Raw genomic sequence first — 17349 nt, 5'->3', positions numbered from 1 at the left:
ATGCTCTATAACCAATATTTTTGCATCCTGTACTCATCTGCTGATGTTTAGGTGAATACAAAGGTTCACAAAACCTGTGGGGAAGGGTACATGGCTCTGTACAGTTAGGTCCCTTCTAATAAGATGCATGAGCCTCCTCCATGGTGTCAATGTCCTTGACTTTGCGTTCCAATGCCCACTGACCAATTAAAAAAAAAAAAAAACATGCTGCATTTTATGCATAAGCCACAACTTATGCAAAGAAATACTAGAGAAAATGTAAGATTTTTTTTCTTTATTTTACACAACCTTTACACACTAGGAGCTTAACATATCCATTCTTCAATAGCACTAAAAGGGTATTCTGTGGAAAATTAACTTTTCCCCTATCTACAGGATATGGGCAAAGTAGGAGATTGCGGGCCTTTGGCCTTCTCCGTGTCGGGCCCCGGCCGACTGTTATGAATAGAGCCATGGGTCAGCACATGACCCGCGGCTCTATTCATTCCTATGAAGCGTCGGAAAGGCTCTTCCGGCGTATTCGGTTCTTTCCAATGCTCCACAGGAATGAATAGAGCCGCGGGTCACGTGCCGACCTGGGGCTCTATTCATAACAGAGCCAATATGGAGATCACTGGGGTGTTTAGGGGTCGGATCCTACTTTTCCCCTATCCTGTGGATAGGGGAAAAGTTAATTTTCCCTGGAACACCCCTTTAATCATTTTAATGGCAATTTGATTCAACTGCTAGCCAACCATCAAGATAATCAAACCCATATAAACCTGCTCTATAAATAATATGAAAAGTACTATGCATAGCCATTTCCCTCCACAAACAGCAGTCAAACATGCTAAAGAAACAAGAGCGTAAAGACTGATCAATGAAAATAATCTTGTGCCAGTCTAATCATTCTCACCTTGTAGTCAGGTTCCATCATTGCAACTAGAGATGAGCAAAGCAGCCGGAAATTCGTTTTACGAGCTTTGCAAATTTTCGGTCAAACTCGTTAAGATTTGCGCATCGAATTTTAACGAATTTCAGTACTGCCATTTTGGTTTTTTTGCAAATTTCCTTAACAAATAAGCGTGAATCCGCTCCGCAGAATGAAGTGAATTGAAAGGGCAATTTGCTGTGAATCTTGATTGGCCAGATTCGCTTCGCTCATGTCTAATTGAAACTTTCAAAAGGGAGGGCAAAGCTGCTATGGCTCATATGGCACAAATCCAACAATATATCTATAGGTGTTAAATGTAATATTGCACAGTGCCTCTAAAACTACAACACCATAAATTAATAAAGCTCATGTTATGGCGCCATACAACATGGATTCATATAAGCCTAGCCTAGCATGCGAGGCCTTACAGCCTTTCTAACTGCAGAGATTTGGTTTTACTTTAGTTTTCCTGAGATCCATGGGAAAAATGTCTTTTGAAGCAACAGTTATAGGAAAAGCTTGCAGAACTTCTTGTATTCACATTAGCATGTTATATGCAATGCAATGTCATATCTCCTGCCTTCATATAGGTTAAGAGGGATTGGAAAAGTCACATGTATATTTTAAAGGGAGATCACTAATGTTAATTGCTATGGACAGAAGATCTTTAGCCTAAGTTTAAGGCTGGCTTCCATTATAAGAGTAATTTAATAATGTAGATCTTCTATGGCCTGTTCCATCTCATGGCGTTCACTAACTAGCTCCTTAATTGTATATCATTTCATACACTGTGGTTAAAGTGTGGAATAGGGATTTATCATTTTACCATTAAGCTGCTAAATTATTCTGAATGCTAAAAATATCATCTTACAGCAAGAGGCAGTTTAAGTAGACCACAGGTTCTGGGCTGTTCACAAAAGCCATGTTTGTAGTTTACACAAGTGTCTATGCTAGTCACCAGGTCACCTTTACGCAACTCTCTAAATAGTCTTTGTTACCACTTAGCTGCTACTCAGAGATAAAGTCTACTCAAGATAGGTCTGAAAGTAAAAAAGCATGTAGCATGTGCTTGAATACTGGGTAAGGCCATGTTCCCACTGCATAAGACAAGGGCCATTCCATGGCCCGGCTGGGTCATGGATTAGCCAGTGTCAGGGAAGATCATCTTCATTTCTGCTAAATTCAGATGCAGGGGCATCCGTGTGTGCCCGCATCCAAATTCACAGATGCACACAATAAAGCAATAAAGCGTGTGGCCGGAGCTGCACGATCCATTGTGTGAACTGACAGGTTGATCCAATATTTGCGGCTTCCAAACATAACCTAAAATAAATGCCCTCTCACCTTTTACTTGCTGCCATACTAAGTTAAAGCATACCGGTTGTTTTAGGTAATTTATTAGGATAAGCTGTCCTTTGTGCACATGAGGAGGAGCAGCTCCAACATACTGTACTGCACACATGCAGTATGGGCTGCTCCAGACGGCCAATGCGGCCTACAGGGGGCGGATTTGTGCTCTGGGGCCAGTAGCCCTGCCCCAATGCTCCAAATGGCCTTACTAGACCCTGGACTAAAGAGCAGTTCAGAGCGGGGTCAAGGCGCGGGCCCTCTCTGAACCCCCCTAACAGTGCCATGATGTATGAGATCATGGGTCGTTAAGGGGTTAAGGTAATGGGTCGTTAAGGGGTTAAGGTAAGAGACTTATGGAGCGTTTACACAGACAGATTTATCTGACAGATCTTTGAAGCCAAAGCCAGGAACAGACTATAAACAGGGATCAGGTCGTAAAGGAAAGACTGGGATTTCATCTCTTTTCAAATCCATTTCTGGCTTTGGCTTCCAAAATCTGTCAGATAAATCTGTCTGTGTAAACGCACCATAGGGTGCGTTCACACCTACAGGATCCGCAGCAGATCTGCAGCAGATTTGATGGTGCAGATTTGATGCTGTGTTCAGTTATTTAAATGAAATCTGCTGCGGATCCGCAGCAGAAAATCAGCTGCGGATCCGGAAAGTGTGAACGTACCCTTAATGTCATCCTCAGCATCCCATGTGCAATATGGAGCTGTCAGCAGGTTAGATTGATTTAACCTGCTGATAGTTTCCCTTTAAGTAGGTTCCCTTTGTGTAATCAAATCAAGTCTCCTATTAAGGCATGTACTCCACTAGACCTCTGAACTTTTCCTGTGGTATTTGGCACCAAAACTAAAGATAAAAAAAAATTCAAAAGTTTGCTTTGTCACAAGGCTTGGGTTCATCTGAACCAAACTGAACCTTAAACAATTGCAGCTACAATAATGGGACTATAGGTGTTCTATTGCTGTGAAAATTACCTCAAAATGTTTTTTTGCTGCAAAAAGCAAGTTTATGGGGCACATGTATCAGTAGCAAACTTTTTTGTGCCACCACTTGATAAATCCAGTGTACCGGAGGCTGCTCAGCTGTACACCTATGTTACCTCGGAGCTAGTTTTTTTGCTGATTTAGTTGAAAATATTGATAAATGCCATGCCCCCTCCCCACCCCCTCTCCACCCGTATGGGGCATGAGGAGCAAACTGTTAAAAAGACAGCTGGGGGGCAGTTAGGGTATGCCTGCACCAAAAGGACTTATTGGCATAGGGCCTAAAATCCTTATATCACAGAAACTGCACTGAGAATGAAGGTAAGAATCTGCTGCCTAAGTTGTGGAACAGTGACCCACAGTATGTAATTATTAGGCCTGAGCTTGTCCATTGTAAAGGTGAATGTGGACGGAGTGAGCTTATCTGTTGTGAGAGTGAGATTTAATATAAAAAATGTCCATGGATGGTAATGGTGTGCCTGAGGTGATGGTGTGGCTGAGGGAATGCTCCTTGGATGGTGACCTGGAGTTCTGAAGCTGCATCATATAGCAAAGCTGAAGTGTTGTCACCAAAAAGAAGGTGATTAAAAACCCATAGTTTTGGCGTTTATGACACGGCCAAATTTTTCAAATATGACATGTGTCACTTTAAGCATCAATAACTTTTGAATGCTTTAACCAATCCTTGTAATTCCAAGATTGTTTTTTTTTTTCGTGACATATTCTACTTTATGATATAATAACAGCATTTGGTGAACATGCTTTTACTTGTTTAGGATGACAGAGGCCGTTAATGTTTAGTAGCAATTTTCACATTTTTCATGAAAATTTAAAACTGAGAAATTCTTTAGGCACCAGTTCAGTTTTGGAGTATATTTTGGAGGCCTGTATACTAGAAACCCCCATAATTTACCCCATTTTGAAATCTTCACCCTTTCAAGTATTCAAATCTACAGTCACACAGTTTTTTTTTAACCCTTTGTGCATTTCACAGGAATAGCTGCAAAGTAAGAGTGAAAAGTTAAAATTTGCATTTTCTTTGCAGAGATTCCAATGTAATCCTATGTATTTTTTACCACACCAATTACCGTTACCGATTCACCGATGCCGGCAATTGCAGATGCTGGAACTCTTTTGGGGGTCCAGTGGCAGTTACACTAGACTGTCAGCTATCAGGTGACAGTTTAGTTGCGGCTTCCGGTCACTGTTTGTGTAAACAGCGAGCATCTGAAGCTGCGCAGTTATAATACGTCATCGTGCTGAAACTAACCTTCTACCATGACGTATTATAACTGCATGGTGCGGTTAACTGACAGATGGAATAAATGATACGAGGCGAGGACTGAGAGGACCTTCAGCTGTGGAGTTGCAGAGGTGGTGTGGGCTTAGAACTTCATTCTTGGGATATAAACAATAAAAAAAACTACCCACTTTGCAACTCATGTTTGGTGTTTCCACTTAAACGGAAAATATAAAGATACTTCTAACCTGATGATGATATCTCCACATAGCGCACATGGTGCTGAGGGCGAAGGTCAGTTTCTTACCTTCATCCTCAGTGCTGTTTCCTAGATATTATCAGTTTAATCGCTATGTTAATAAGACATTGTGGTGCACCGTGGGGTGGGGCTAACACCACTAGTGCACCAATTCAACCCGGCCTGTCTGCTCTGCTGATATTTGGAGGGGCAAGAAGTACTAGTTGCAGAGGAGGTTTGGGCTGAGAACTTCATTTCTGGGAGAAGGCTTTGTAGGCAATGGTGGACATCAGCCTTGAAGAGGATTCCATTGTAGTTGGGTTGTATGAGACATCATCCCTGGACTCCGCTATAGGTAGAACAGGGGGCTGTAGGGGAAGGATGAGATAGCAGGTAATATTTGGAGGTTGTCTGCCCCATGACCTGTGGTGAGGTCTAAATAGACCAGTTCAGAAAGGTTAGTGGACTGAATGGGAGTGGAAGAGGTGTTGGCTTGTGGGATTCACAGGGCCAGGGTCAGGTGTGGAGAGTTATCTTTGTTCTGTTGAACTTTGTAATATGCTTCAATCACCTATCTGCCCCTCTTCCCTATCTTTTCCCCCCTCAACCCCCCACCAGGAAGTGAAGTAAACTCATTCTTACCTAATGACTGTTGACCCCAGGCTGTTCTGTGGCAGCCATTTTGTGACAATGACATTATCAAGTGTGAGGCTGGTCTAAGTCCTGTTAGGCCAGCCTCCCCCGTCAGATGACTCAGGTGTAAGCTGTAAGCTATCTAACAGTTTTACAGAGTCAGTTAGACATCACAGGAGACAAAGTGCATCATGGGAAACCCCGAACCAGGTAGCTGTGCCTATACAGATGATGTCATTGTCACAAAATGGCTTCCACAGAACAGCCTGGGGTCAACAGTCACTAGGTAAGAATGAGTTTATGTCACTTTCTGGTGGGGAGTTGAGGGGGTGAAAGATAGGAAAGGGGGGGGGGGGGCAAATAGGTGATTGAAGCATATTAAAGTTATATAACTTTGTAATGTGTTTCAATTACTGGGAAAAAAAGCTTTTCGCTGAAGTACCCCTTTAACATTGATCTGTCTGGAGTTAGTTTATTGAATGTGTTTTAGTATGTGCTAATATTCCACACCATCAGAAATGACCCACAATCACCTGGCATAATAGTGCCCCCTAGAGTGTATTGTAACCAGCAAGCCTACTAATGTGAAGTAACCATCAAGCCATGTGAAGAAAAAAAATTTAAGTCTTCTGTTTACCTAATACAATCTGCAAGTGTTTCTTTAAAGTGAAGTCTTGACTACAAGCCCCCAGACGTCTAAGTCCCTCTTGCCAGGGGAATAGAACACAACATGTATGTTGTTCTCTTGCCTCGGGATATGAATGATGAGTAGAGTCTGCTGGTGCCTATATACACTAGACTGTCAGCAGATATTGCCAGGGGTCCTAACCGGATTTGTCCACAACATACAAACGGTCAGCTTTATGCCAAGTCCAATCTGTCACAATGTTTCCCTGACATTGATTTTAGCTGCACTATTTCATTTGAAATAAACTCATCAGTGAATTTCTTTGACCGGGATTTAGATCAAAACAATCCTGATAGGGAAAATAAATGGGCATTTGCCAACCCGGGGATCTCTATTAATGAGCACAGTGCAATCCCTTTTCTGTATCTAATCTTACAAAGATGCCAAGTCTCCAGTTCTTAATTTAATAAACTATGACACTGTAATCTCTCTGCATTTTCAACTCTGCATGGATTTACAGAATCAAAGATGCTTAGAGGGACCTGTTATGCACCTTCGCGAGCAGACGTAGCATAGCTGACACTAGATGGTAACTGTTTATACTAATGACTGATTGCAGCAAGTTTACCTGGAGTCCTATGTAAAACAAGGGATAACATTGTGAAATAATTGTGCCAAATAGCAAACTCAGGTCCAGCCAGACACAGCCTTACTGCAACAGACCTGCTCTATAAGTATGTATATATAATGGGTACACATTATAAATGCAAAAGATTTGCCTTCTCAAAACAGATAGAAATATTTATTACAAGACCATGATACCAGCAATCCTATGCAAAAACAAGTTGGCGCCTGGTGCCTTTTATTTGCATTTTGTCTGAAAACAAAGATACACAGTGGTCTCTTGCTTCGGACCAATGACTCTACAAGGAGCGATGTATGGAAAAATTAGGGACTAGCGGCGCCTCCTAATGATACAGGTGATGGCTCTTAGACGTCTCTTCCCATTTAGTCATACAACTGGGTCCATTCAGTAATGTGAATGTATTTATAGGAACAGGAACTTTGGGTGTCAATGTTCTGAGGATCCTGACAACCTATTTACTAATAATACATATCAATATATACTTACCACTTCCCAACATAGGTTGTGTGCACTAACTGTGTTATAGTCTGAGCACCTTAGGCTGGTTTACATAGTATTTTGGTCAGATTGTTTTGCCAAATCCTGGAGTAAAGAGTAAAGCTATAAGATTTGCACTTTTTTCTGTTTTGGACCCACTCCTCGTTTTGGCTAAAAGTACTTACCAAACTACTAAATACTACATTATTATGGTAACCTGTTTTGAAGTATTTCTAGAATAGTAAAGGTGGATTTGTATAAGCAAACTTGACAAATCAGAATCTTACACATATACAGTAAATCCATATTGGCAGGAAGAGGCTGATGCTCCAGTGGGAAAACTGATCTCTAGAAAAAAAATGTCCCCATCTGCATTGTCCCCAATTGAAATTTCTGGGCTGACTGTCGCTTTCATGATAATGACCACAGAACAAGGAGTCAATCCAATAAATTTCCTAAATAGATCTCTATGGGACAGAGATGATTGTTTTGTCTCCAGGAACACCACTCATTATCGGCTGGATGGTCTAGGTTATTGATGTATCTTCAGCCACAATTTATACTTATACAATCTATGTATATCCATGTGTCAGTACGGCAGCATTATTAACATTCATTATTCATTTCGGCATATAGAACTTTAGCGGCAGCCACATTAAAATGCATGAAGCAAAAAAAAATGATGTCAAGTATGAACGCAGCAAGATATATATATATATATATATATATATATATATATATATATATATATTAGGCGCATCATGTATGCGCCTGGTCTAATGCCTGGATGAAGCAGGTAACAATACACACTTGTCTGTGTGGTGCAATGGGTCTAGGAGCCTGGAGGATCTGGTAACAGTACATATAAGCAATATGGTATATATTCAGTATTGCTATATGGTTATATTTATAGAGGCAATGGAAAAGGTATCTAAATAAAACTGCTTATGTCTGCACTACTTACTGTATATAAATATGTATGCATTTAATATATGTATACATATATTTTTATATATATTATTATATACAGTATGTATACACCATGGCTGGTCCGGCACCAAAATGGAGCATCCATATGCATATATGTATGCAGCATGACAGCATTGCAGAGGAGTATATATGTAAACAACTTAATTCTTGGTAGGTAGTGTGACAAGTCCATTACCTGGATGGAACAGTGTACACTATGCAGTACTATATAGGATGTTTATAAACAGTAAGAAACACTACACTTAAACAGGTCTGACACCCATGTCCCTGTATATACTGTATATGCAGAAGGTATGATATATATATATATATATATATATATATATATATATATATATATATATATATATATAATATTTTTTTTTGTTTGTTTGTTTGTTTTTGTTTTTTTTAATGCACAGTATATATGCAAAAAGTGTGACCTGTCCAACAACTGAATAGGACAAGTGAGTATGCACAATTCTAGTATAGAAGTATATATTTCTATTAGTATACCTATATATAATAGGTCTTACCTGTATGGGGCAGGTAGCTCGATATTTATACAGTACATTGTATAAGCATGTACCTAAGAAGTTTTTTTATTCTCAGTTTGAATACACTGTAGGTGTGACAGGTCCTGTGTTTGGATGGTGCAAGCGAGTAGACAGGTGTGCAGTAATGTGCAAGTTAGGTGTATGCAGGATGTCTACAGTGTTACAACGTATGCAAAGTAAGTGGCTATGTAACATAGCATGTATATACAGTGTGCAGGAGTAGGGGAGTGTTATTATATATATTATGTATGGAGTAGCTATATGTCTGTATGTAGCATGTACCTTGTAACATTTCTAGGTGAGTGTATGTAGTTATTATTTATGTACGTTACATCTATAGGGTGAAGAACCTTAAAATCTATGACTTCTACACTGTGACAAGTCTGTGTATGTAACATGTATATATAGTGTGTATGTATATATATTATGTATGATGTATGTAAAAAGTCTATATGTAGGTAATGTTGTTATTTTTATTGTTAACGCTTTTCTGTTATGTCAAGTCTATGTAGTTATTATGTATGCACATCATGTATGTCTATAGCATGGAGAGGCTTTATGCCTGTACGTAGTTCACATACTGTGTATGTTACATGTATGCAGGTATAAGGCATGCACAGGTATTTACAATGTACTTGTTACATGTATGCAGTTCATATAGTATGCAGAGGTGCGTACTCTGTGCATGTTACATGTATGCAGTCTATATAGCATGCACAGGTATGTACACTGTGCATGTTACATGTATGCAGTCTATATAGCATGCACAGGTATGTACACTGTGCATATTACATGTATGCAGGTTATAAGGCATGTACAGGTATGTACACTGTGCATATTACATGTATGCAGGTTATAAGGCATGTACAGGTATTTACAATGTACTTGTTACATATATGCAGTTCATATAGTATGCAGAGGTGTGTACTCTGTGCACGTTACATGTATGCAGTTCATATAGTATGCAGAGGTGCGTACTCTGTGCATGTTACATGTATGCAGTCTATATAGCATGCACAGGTATGTACACTGTGCATGTTACATGTATGCAGTCTATATAGCATGCACAGGTATGTACACTGTGCATATTACATGTATGCAGGTTATAAGGCATGTACAGGTATGTACACATGTGTAGGCTGCAGGGTCCGGTACCTGGATGGAGCTGGAGCGCAGCTCCGCGCGTCAGCCGCCGTGTCGCTGATTGGGACATGTCTTCACGGGTTCCACCTCCGCTCTCACTTGTTGCAAGTCCCGGGGGAAGCTCCCGGAGTCCCGGTTGGTCCCCGGTGTCCAGCACAGTCCCAAGTGTCCACCTGCTGCCTGCAAGCCTGAGCCTGCCGCTGCTACTGTTATACAGAGATGCTCCGTGCTCCTCTGGACCAGCAGTGTATGTGCGTGTCTGTGGAGGAGAGCGACGACCATTCACATCACTGGAGAGGGGTGAGGCGAGTGGAGAACAGCTCATCCACGAAGCAGCAGGGGGAGGATGCAGCAGGGAAGAGCGGTGACTCTAGACACAACACCCAGGACACAATGAGAGCTATAGAATGAAAACAAAAAGCACAAAAGATGGTACTACTCAAAGGCCAGCGCTATAAAGTGCCAAAGCTGCATGAAGAATGACTGGATCCCCATACAGCAGTAGCAGAGTTTGGAAGGGGCTGAGCGAACTCTGACAGGGCTAGACGAAACAAAATAAAGATATCAGATGTCAGCACAAATGAATCAGAAACATTGGCAGGATAAACTCCTATTGCCAGGTTAGAGGGATGGCAGTATGTACAGTGAGAGGATCAGGGCTGTATGAAGCATGACTGAATCCCCAGACAACAGTAGTGGAGTTTAGAAGGGGCCGAGCTAACCCTGACATAGCCAGATAGTGAATACAGAGGTCCTCACGTGGGAAGCAAAGGGATATACAGTAGGTAATCCTATAATAGCAGTTTAAAATATGAATATGAAATAAATACAGGTAGATAATAATAAGAACGTTAGGGAAAAAGGAACACAATAAGTTGGTACATGTGTATTCGATGTATACTGTGAGACAGTGACAGGAATGGTGGTCGGGAATCGCTATATCTCCCCGAGATACTTGTCATACGTGAACACTAGGTTCCAGAAAGTCCATACCTCATCCAAGGAAAGCTAGGTGAGATATGAAGGAATCCAGGAAAGTTAAAACCCATAGCAAACTACTTGCTATGGGACTGTTTTCAGTGGCTGTAAAAGGGCCTGGATTTTTATGGAATGACAGGCAGGTTGGTAGTGGGGCCTGTCATTCCCTTTCCGGCCAGTCCAGGTTTTTGTGTCTGGCCAAGTCAGCCCAGGTGCTGGAGGCCACTGATCACAGGTCTCATAATGGTCCTTTTACACGGAACGATCGATCGTTCGTTTTTGTACGATAACAATCGAATTCGAACGATAATCGTACGTGTAAATGCAGCGAACGATCAAACGACGAGTGATAAATCGTTCATTTTGATCTTTCAACATGTTCTCAAATCATCGTTGATTGTTCGCAAAAAATTCGCAGATCGTTCAGTGTAAACAGTCTTTCAACGATTTCACCTATGTGTGAGATAGGATTAAACGATCGCAAAACGATCGCATAGCAAATTTTCCGTACAATGTATCATTCCGTCTAAACGCTGATCGTTATAAAAAAAAAAAAACATTGTTCATTAAAAATCGTTAATCGTGCGATCAGGCGAATTATCGCTCCGTGTAAAAGTACCATTAGAGGATGCACAGAGTGTATAGAGCTGTGGCTGTGCATGGAGGTCTCTCCTGGCAGTGGAGAGTGTCAGGGCTGCTAAAGCTTCTGCTGGGACTTTGAGCCACACCGGTATTGTGCCAACTTGTGTTGTTCTATGTTGGGTGACTGGTAGCAAGTCACCTGTATAGCTAGGATTTGCTGTGTTAGTTAGAGCTCAGACGAGCAGGATTTATTTTATTTTGTGCCTGTATGTAAGGCTGAATTTCTTTTGGTTTCAATAAACAAACAGGGGCAACTCTGTTTTAGGGTATATTCACACGGGCGGGCTCGCAGCGAGATTCTCGCTGCGAGCCCGGTAGGTCCTGTCAGTTCCCATAAACTACATACTTGCTGCGGTCTAAACGACCGCAGCGAGTATGTAATTATACCGCGCTTAACCCCTTCTACTCCCGCCGGCTGTAAGCAGCATACATTACCTGTCCTTGCTGCACGGGTCCGGCGTCCTGCTCTCCCGTCCGGCCAATTAGTGTGTTGCCCAGCCGCAGCCACTGATTGGCCGGGCGGGAGAGCAGGACGCCGGACCCGTGCAGCAAGGACAGGTAATGTATGCTGCTTACAGCGGGGGAGCCGGCGGGAGTAGAAGGGGTTAAGCGCGGTATAATTACATACTCGCTGCGGTCGTTTAGACCGCAGCAAGTATGTAGTTTATGGGAACTGACAGGACCTGCCGGGCTCGCAGCGAGAATCTCGCTGCGAGCCCGCCCGTGTGAATATACCCTTATACAAGTTTGTGTCACTGTCTCTGACTGCCAATCCTGCTGTCTACCCTGCTCTACAGAGCTAATCTCCCACAATAAATATAAACAAAGTGAAAAGGAACGTAAAATGTACCTATTAGCCCAATAAAACGTTAAGAGACGTTTAAAAAAAAATGCATATGTAGGTTAGGACAACTGCATATGGGATGAACGGGGAAAACCCTCAGAGTGAAACGTCATAATGAGGGATACCCCAAAAGGGTGCAACAGATCACCTCAGTTATGCACTTTCTCAGTATATTCAATAAGACCATGTGGGACAAGAGTTTTTTATTTGGAAGTCCAGAAGTTCTCTCTTCTTCTTAAATTCTAAAGTCGTTGCCCACCACTAGAAACTTGTTCAATAGGTAACAGTGAAAAAGAGGAAAGATCACAGTTGTTACCATTTATTGCATAGCATGAAACACTATATAAAAGAAAACCCCTTTCTAATGGTGAGTTTACACAGACAGATTTATTTGACAGATTTTTTAAGTCAAAGCCAGGAATGGTTTAAAAAAAAAAAAAAAAAAGAGGAGAAATCTTGGTGTTTTCTTTATGACCTGTTCTTTGTTTATAGTCTGTTCCTGATTTTGGCTTAAAAAATCTGTCAGATAAATCTGTCTGTGTAAACGCACCATAAGTTAGACCTATGTTTGTTTATTCTGCTCGGCAATGATTGCATAGTACATCCCACATATTGTGCGCTACGGCTGCAAGTTAAGAAATAGATCACAAAGGATGAACTAAGAAATGATTTAATCTGAAACTGTTCACCAGTAAGATTGGACAAAGGATGCTGCCCTGTGTGTGATGTTGCTATAACACTTACAGCACCTAAAGGCACCAACCTGTTTGGGGAGAAAAGATCTATTAGAGCTAATTTTAGTCTGTAGTTTCTATAATTTGCTTAATTTTTAAGCGAACAGGATTTCAAAAGGTGATACCCAGATATGGAGGTAGCAGGTCTTTAAGGAAAAGATCATGCTTCAAAATAGTCCAATGTTTGGAAGGACCTTTAAGGGGTTGTTCAGCGAAATATTTTTCTTCCATATCAACTGGTTTCAGAAAATTATATAGATTTATAATTTACTTCTATTAAAAAATCTCAAGTCTTCCTTTACTTATTAGCTGCTGTATGTCATGCAGGAAATATTGTTTTATTTTCAGTCTGACACAGTGCTCTCTGCTGACATCTCTGGCCGAGACAGGAACTGTCCAGAGAAGGAGAGGTTTTCTATGGGGATTCATAGAAAACCGAGACAGAGTTCCTGTCTCGGCCAGAGATGTCAGCAGAGAGCACTGTGTGAGACTGAAAATAAAACAATATTTCCTGCATGACATACAGTAGCTAATAAGTAAAGGAAGACTTGAGATTTTTTAATAGAAGTAAATTACACATCTATATAATTTTCTGATTCTAGTTGATCTGAAAGAAAAAGATTTTTGCTGGACAATCCCTTTAATGCTCTTGTTATCTGAAGATATTTATGTGGTTATAAATTTGATGTTGAAGTTCTGATGAAGTATTGGATGATTGTGTTTTACCCAGGCTTGACTGAGTTGGAGGCCTTTTTCCTTAAGTTTTTCCTTATTTTTATTAGAAAGCCGGGTTTTCTTTTTAGATTAGCCTTTTTTTATATTATTAAGTGTGTAGAATAAATATGTCACGGCACTAATCACACTTGTTAGTGATATCATGGAAATAACTTTCACCTGGGCATCTTTCATTGGTGCTCTGGCACTCACAGATGAGTCCACATGAAGTCCAATAAAGAAGAAGAATGCTGCTGCACTCAGGAAGTTACTTATTATTCTTTTGCTCTGCTTGTTGAAGTCACTGATCCTGGAACAGTTTTGTCTGATGTGGGGGTATTGGCCAAAAGGAATATTCCCTAGCCATTTACTATAGTGTGCAGAGAGAGAAGAATATCTAATATTAACCATCAGTAATCGGATGTTAAAGGGGTACTCCAACTTGAAGCATCAGACAGATTATTGTTCCCAAACCTGTAGCTCTCCCAGCAATATTCGTTAGCCATTTTGTATAGTGTGCACTATCATGGTGCAGAGAGAAAAGAAAACAAGACAAAAGAAACAAGAAGGAGCTACTAACCAGGAACCAGAGTCCTTTGAGTGAGGATTTTCACCCTCTCACATCTCACCTTCAGTCTAAGGCCCCGTTCCCACTGAGCAAAACTAGCGGAATTCCGCGGCGGAATTCTCCCTTATAAAAAACATAATAAACATCTCCCCACAAGGGAGTGTAGAAAGGTAAGAATAAGGCTACGTTTACACCAACGTTTTCTCTCCCACAATCCACTTCTCTTTTCCGTTTTGATAACAAAGAAATAGAAACTAGCGAATCCGTCAAACTCCCCATTAAATTCAATGGGTTTTTAATTGTGCTCTGTTTGTGTCCCACACACATATTTGCGTGTGTGTCTGAATGTGTGCGTGTGTCTCTATGTGCATATGTTTTACACATACAGTCACATGAGTACATATGGTCAGGCACATATATACCCATACAGAGACACATGCTATACATAAAAGCACATACAGTACATACATACATACATTAACATATACACATACATACATGCATACAGCCACATAAATACCCACTGTGGAGATTAGCTCTGTAGAGCAGGGCATACAGAAACGTGTATAAAACAGAGATCCACCCGCGTTTATTGAAACCAAAAGAATTTCAGCCTTACATACAGGTACAACATAAAATAAATCCTGCTCGTCTGAGTTCTAACCAACACAGCAAATCCTAGCTATACAGGTGACTTATTACCAGTCACCCAATATAGAACAACATAAGTTGGTACAATACCAGTGTGGCTCAAAGGCCCAGCAGAAGCTTTAGCAGCCCTGACCCTCTCCACAGCCAGGAGACCTCCATGCAGAGCTACACCTCTATACACTGCCAGGAGAGACCTCCATGCACAGCCACAGCTCTATACACTGCCAGGAGGGACCTCCATGCACAGATACTGTACACCTCTATACACTGCCAGGGGGGACCTCCATGCACAGATACTGTACACCTCTATACACTGCCAGGAGAGACCTCCATGCACAGCCACAGCTCTATACACTGTCAGGAGAGACCTCCATGCACAGATACTGTACACCTCTATACACTGCCAGGAGAGACCTCCATGCACAGATACTGTACACCTCTATACACTGCCAGGAGAGACCTCCATGCACAGCCACAGCTCTATACACTGCCAGGAGAGACCTCCATGCACAGATACTGTACACCTCTATACACTGCCAGGAGAGACCTCCATGCACACCTACTGTACACCTCTATACACTGCCAGGAGAGACCTCCACACACACCTACTGTACACCTCTATACTCTGCCAGGAGAGACCTCCATGCACAGCCACAGCTCTATACACTGTCAGGAGAGACCTCCATGCACAGATACTGTACACCTCTATACACTGCCAGGAGAGACCTCCATGCACAGCCACAGCTCTATACACTGCCAGGAGGGACCTCCATGCACAGATACTGTACACCTCTATACACTGCCAGGGGGGACCTCCATGCACAGATACTGTACACCTCTATACACTGCCAGGAGAGACCTCCATGCACAGCCACAGCTCTATACACTGTCAGGAGAGACCTCCATGCACAGATACTGTACACCTCTATACACTGCCAGGAGAGACCTCCATGCACAGATACTGTACACCTCTATACACTGCCAGGAGAGACCTCCATGCACAGCCACAGCTCTATACACTGTCAGGAGAGACCTCCATGCACAGCCACAGCTCTATACACTGTCAGGAGAGACCTCCATGCACAGCCACAGCTCTATACACTGCCAGGAGGGACCTCCATGCACAGATACTGTACACCTCTATACACTGCCAGGAGAGACCTCCATGCACAGATACTGTACACCTCTATACACTGCCAGGGGAGACCTCCATGCACAGATACTGTACACCTCTATACACTGCCAGGAGAGACCTCCATGCACAGCCACAGCTCTATACACTGTCAGGAGAGACCTCCATGCACAGATACTGTACACCTCTATACACTGCCAGGAGAGACCTCCATGCACAGATACTGTACGCCTCTATACACTGCCAGGAGAGACCTCCATGCACAGATACTGTACACCTCTATACACTGCCAGGAGAGACCTCCATGCACACCTACTGTACACCTCTATACACTGCCAGGAGAGACCTCCACACACACCTACTGTACACCTCTATACTCTGCCAGGAGAGACCTCCATGCACAGCCACAGCTCTATACACTGTCAGGAGAGACCTCCATGCACAGATACTGTACACCTCTATACACTGCCAGGAGAGACCTCCATGCACAGCCACAGCTCTATACACTGCCAGGAGGGACCTCCATGCACAGATACTGTACACCTCTATACACTGCCAGGGGGGACCTCCATGCACAGATACTGTACACCTCTATACACTGCCAGGAGAGACCTCCATGCACAGCCACAGCTCTATACACTGTCAGGAGAGACCTCCATGCACAGATACTGTACACCTCTATACACTGCCAGGAGAGACCTCCATGCACAGATACTGTACACCTCTATACACTGCCAGGAGAGACCTCCATGCACAGCCACAGCTCTATACACTGCCAGGAGAGACCTCCATGCACAGATACTGTACACCTCTATACACTGCCAGGAGAGACCTCCATGCACACCTACTGTACACCTCTATACACTGCCAGGAGAGACCTCCACACACACCTACTGTACACCTCTATACTCTGCCAGGAGAGACCTCCATGCACAGCCACAGCTCTATACACTGCCAGGAGAGACCTCCACACACACCTACTGTACACCTCTATACTCTGCCAGGAGAGACCTCCATGCACAGCCACAGCTCTATACACTGTCAGGAGAGACCTCCATGCACAGATACTGTACACCTCTATACACTGCCAGGAGAGACCTCCATGCACAGATACTGTACACCTCTATACACTGCCAGGAGAGACCTCCATGCACAGCCACAGCTCTATACACTGTCAGGAGAGACCTCCATGCACAGCCACAGCTCTATACACTGTCAGGAGAGACCTCCATGCACAGCCACAGCTCTATACACTGCCAGGAGGGACCTCCATGCACAGATACTGTACACCTCTATACAC

General features: G+C 42.5%; 1 protein-coding gene across 3 annotated transcripts in view; it reads right to left on the bottom strand.

Moving 5' to 3' along the window:
• PDE1B (phosphodiesterase 1B) overlaps positions 1-13893 on the bottom strand; it is a 227503-nt gene extending 213610 nt beyond the window's left edge. For 2 of the 3 annotated variants that reach the window (XM_069970255.1, XM_069970254.1), the window contains exon 1: positions 9799-10003. In XM_069970255.1, coding sequence (XP_069826356.1) covers positions 9799-9856 — 58 coding nt within the window. In that variant the 5' untranslated portion in view covers positions 9857-10003. Of the gene's footprint in view, positions 1-9798; positions 10004-13878 lie in introns of those variants that run through there. The other variant, XM_069970258.1, reaches the window with a different exon arrangement.
• Between the last annotated feature and the right edge of the window lie 3456 nt (positions 13894-17349).

This window comes from Dendropsophus ebraccatus, chromosome 5, assembly GCF_027789765.1.
Source record: "Dendropsophus ebraccatus isolate aDenEbr1 chromosome 5, aDenEbr1.pat, whole genome shotgun sequence".
In the NCBI taxonomy this organism is placed as follows: Eukaryota; Metazoa; Chordata; class Amphibia; order Anura; family Hylidae; genus Dendropsophus; species Dendropsophus ebraccatus.
Note: the sequence above shows the minus strand (reverse complement) of the source record. Positions and strands in the feature narration are given on the sequence as shown.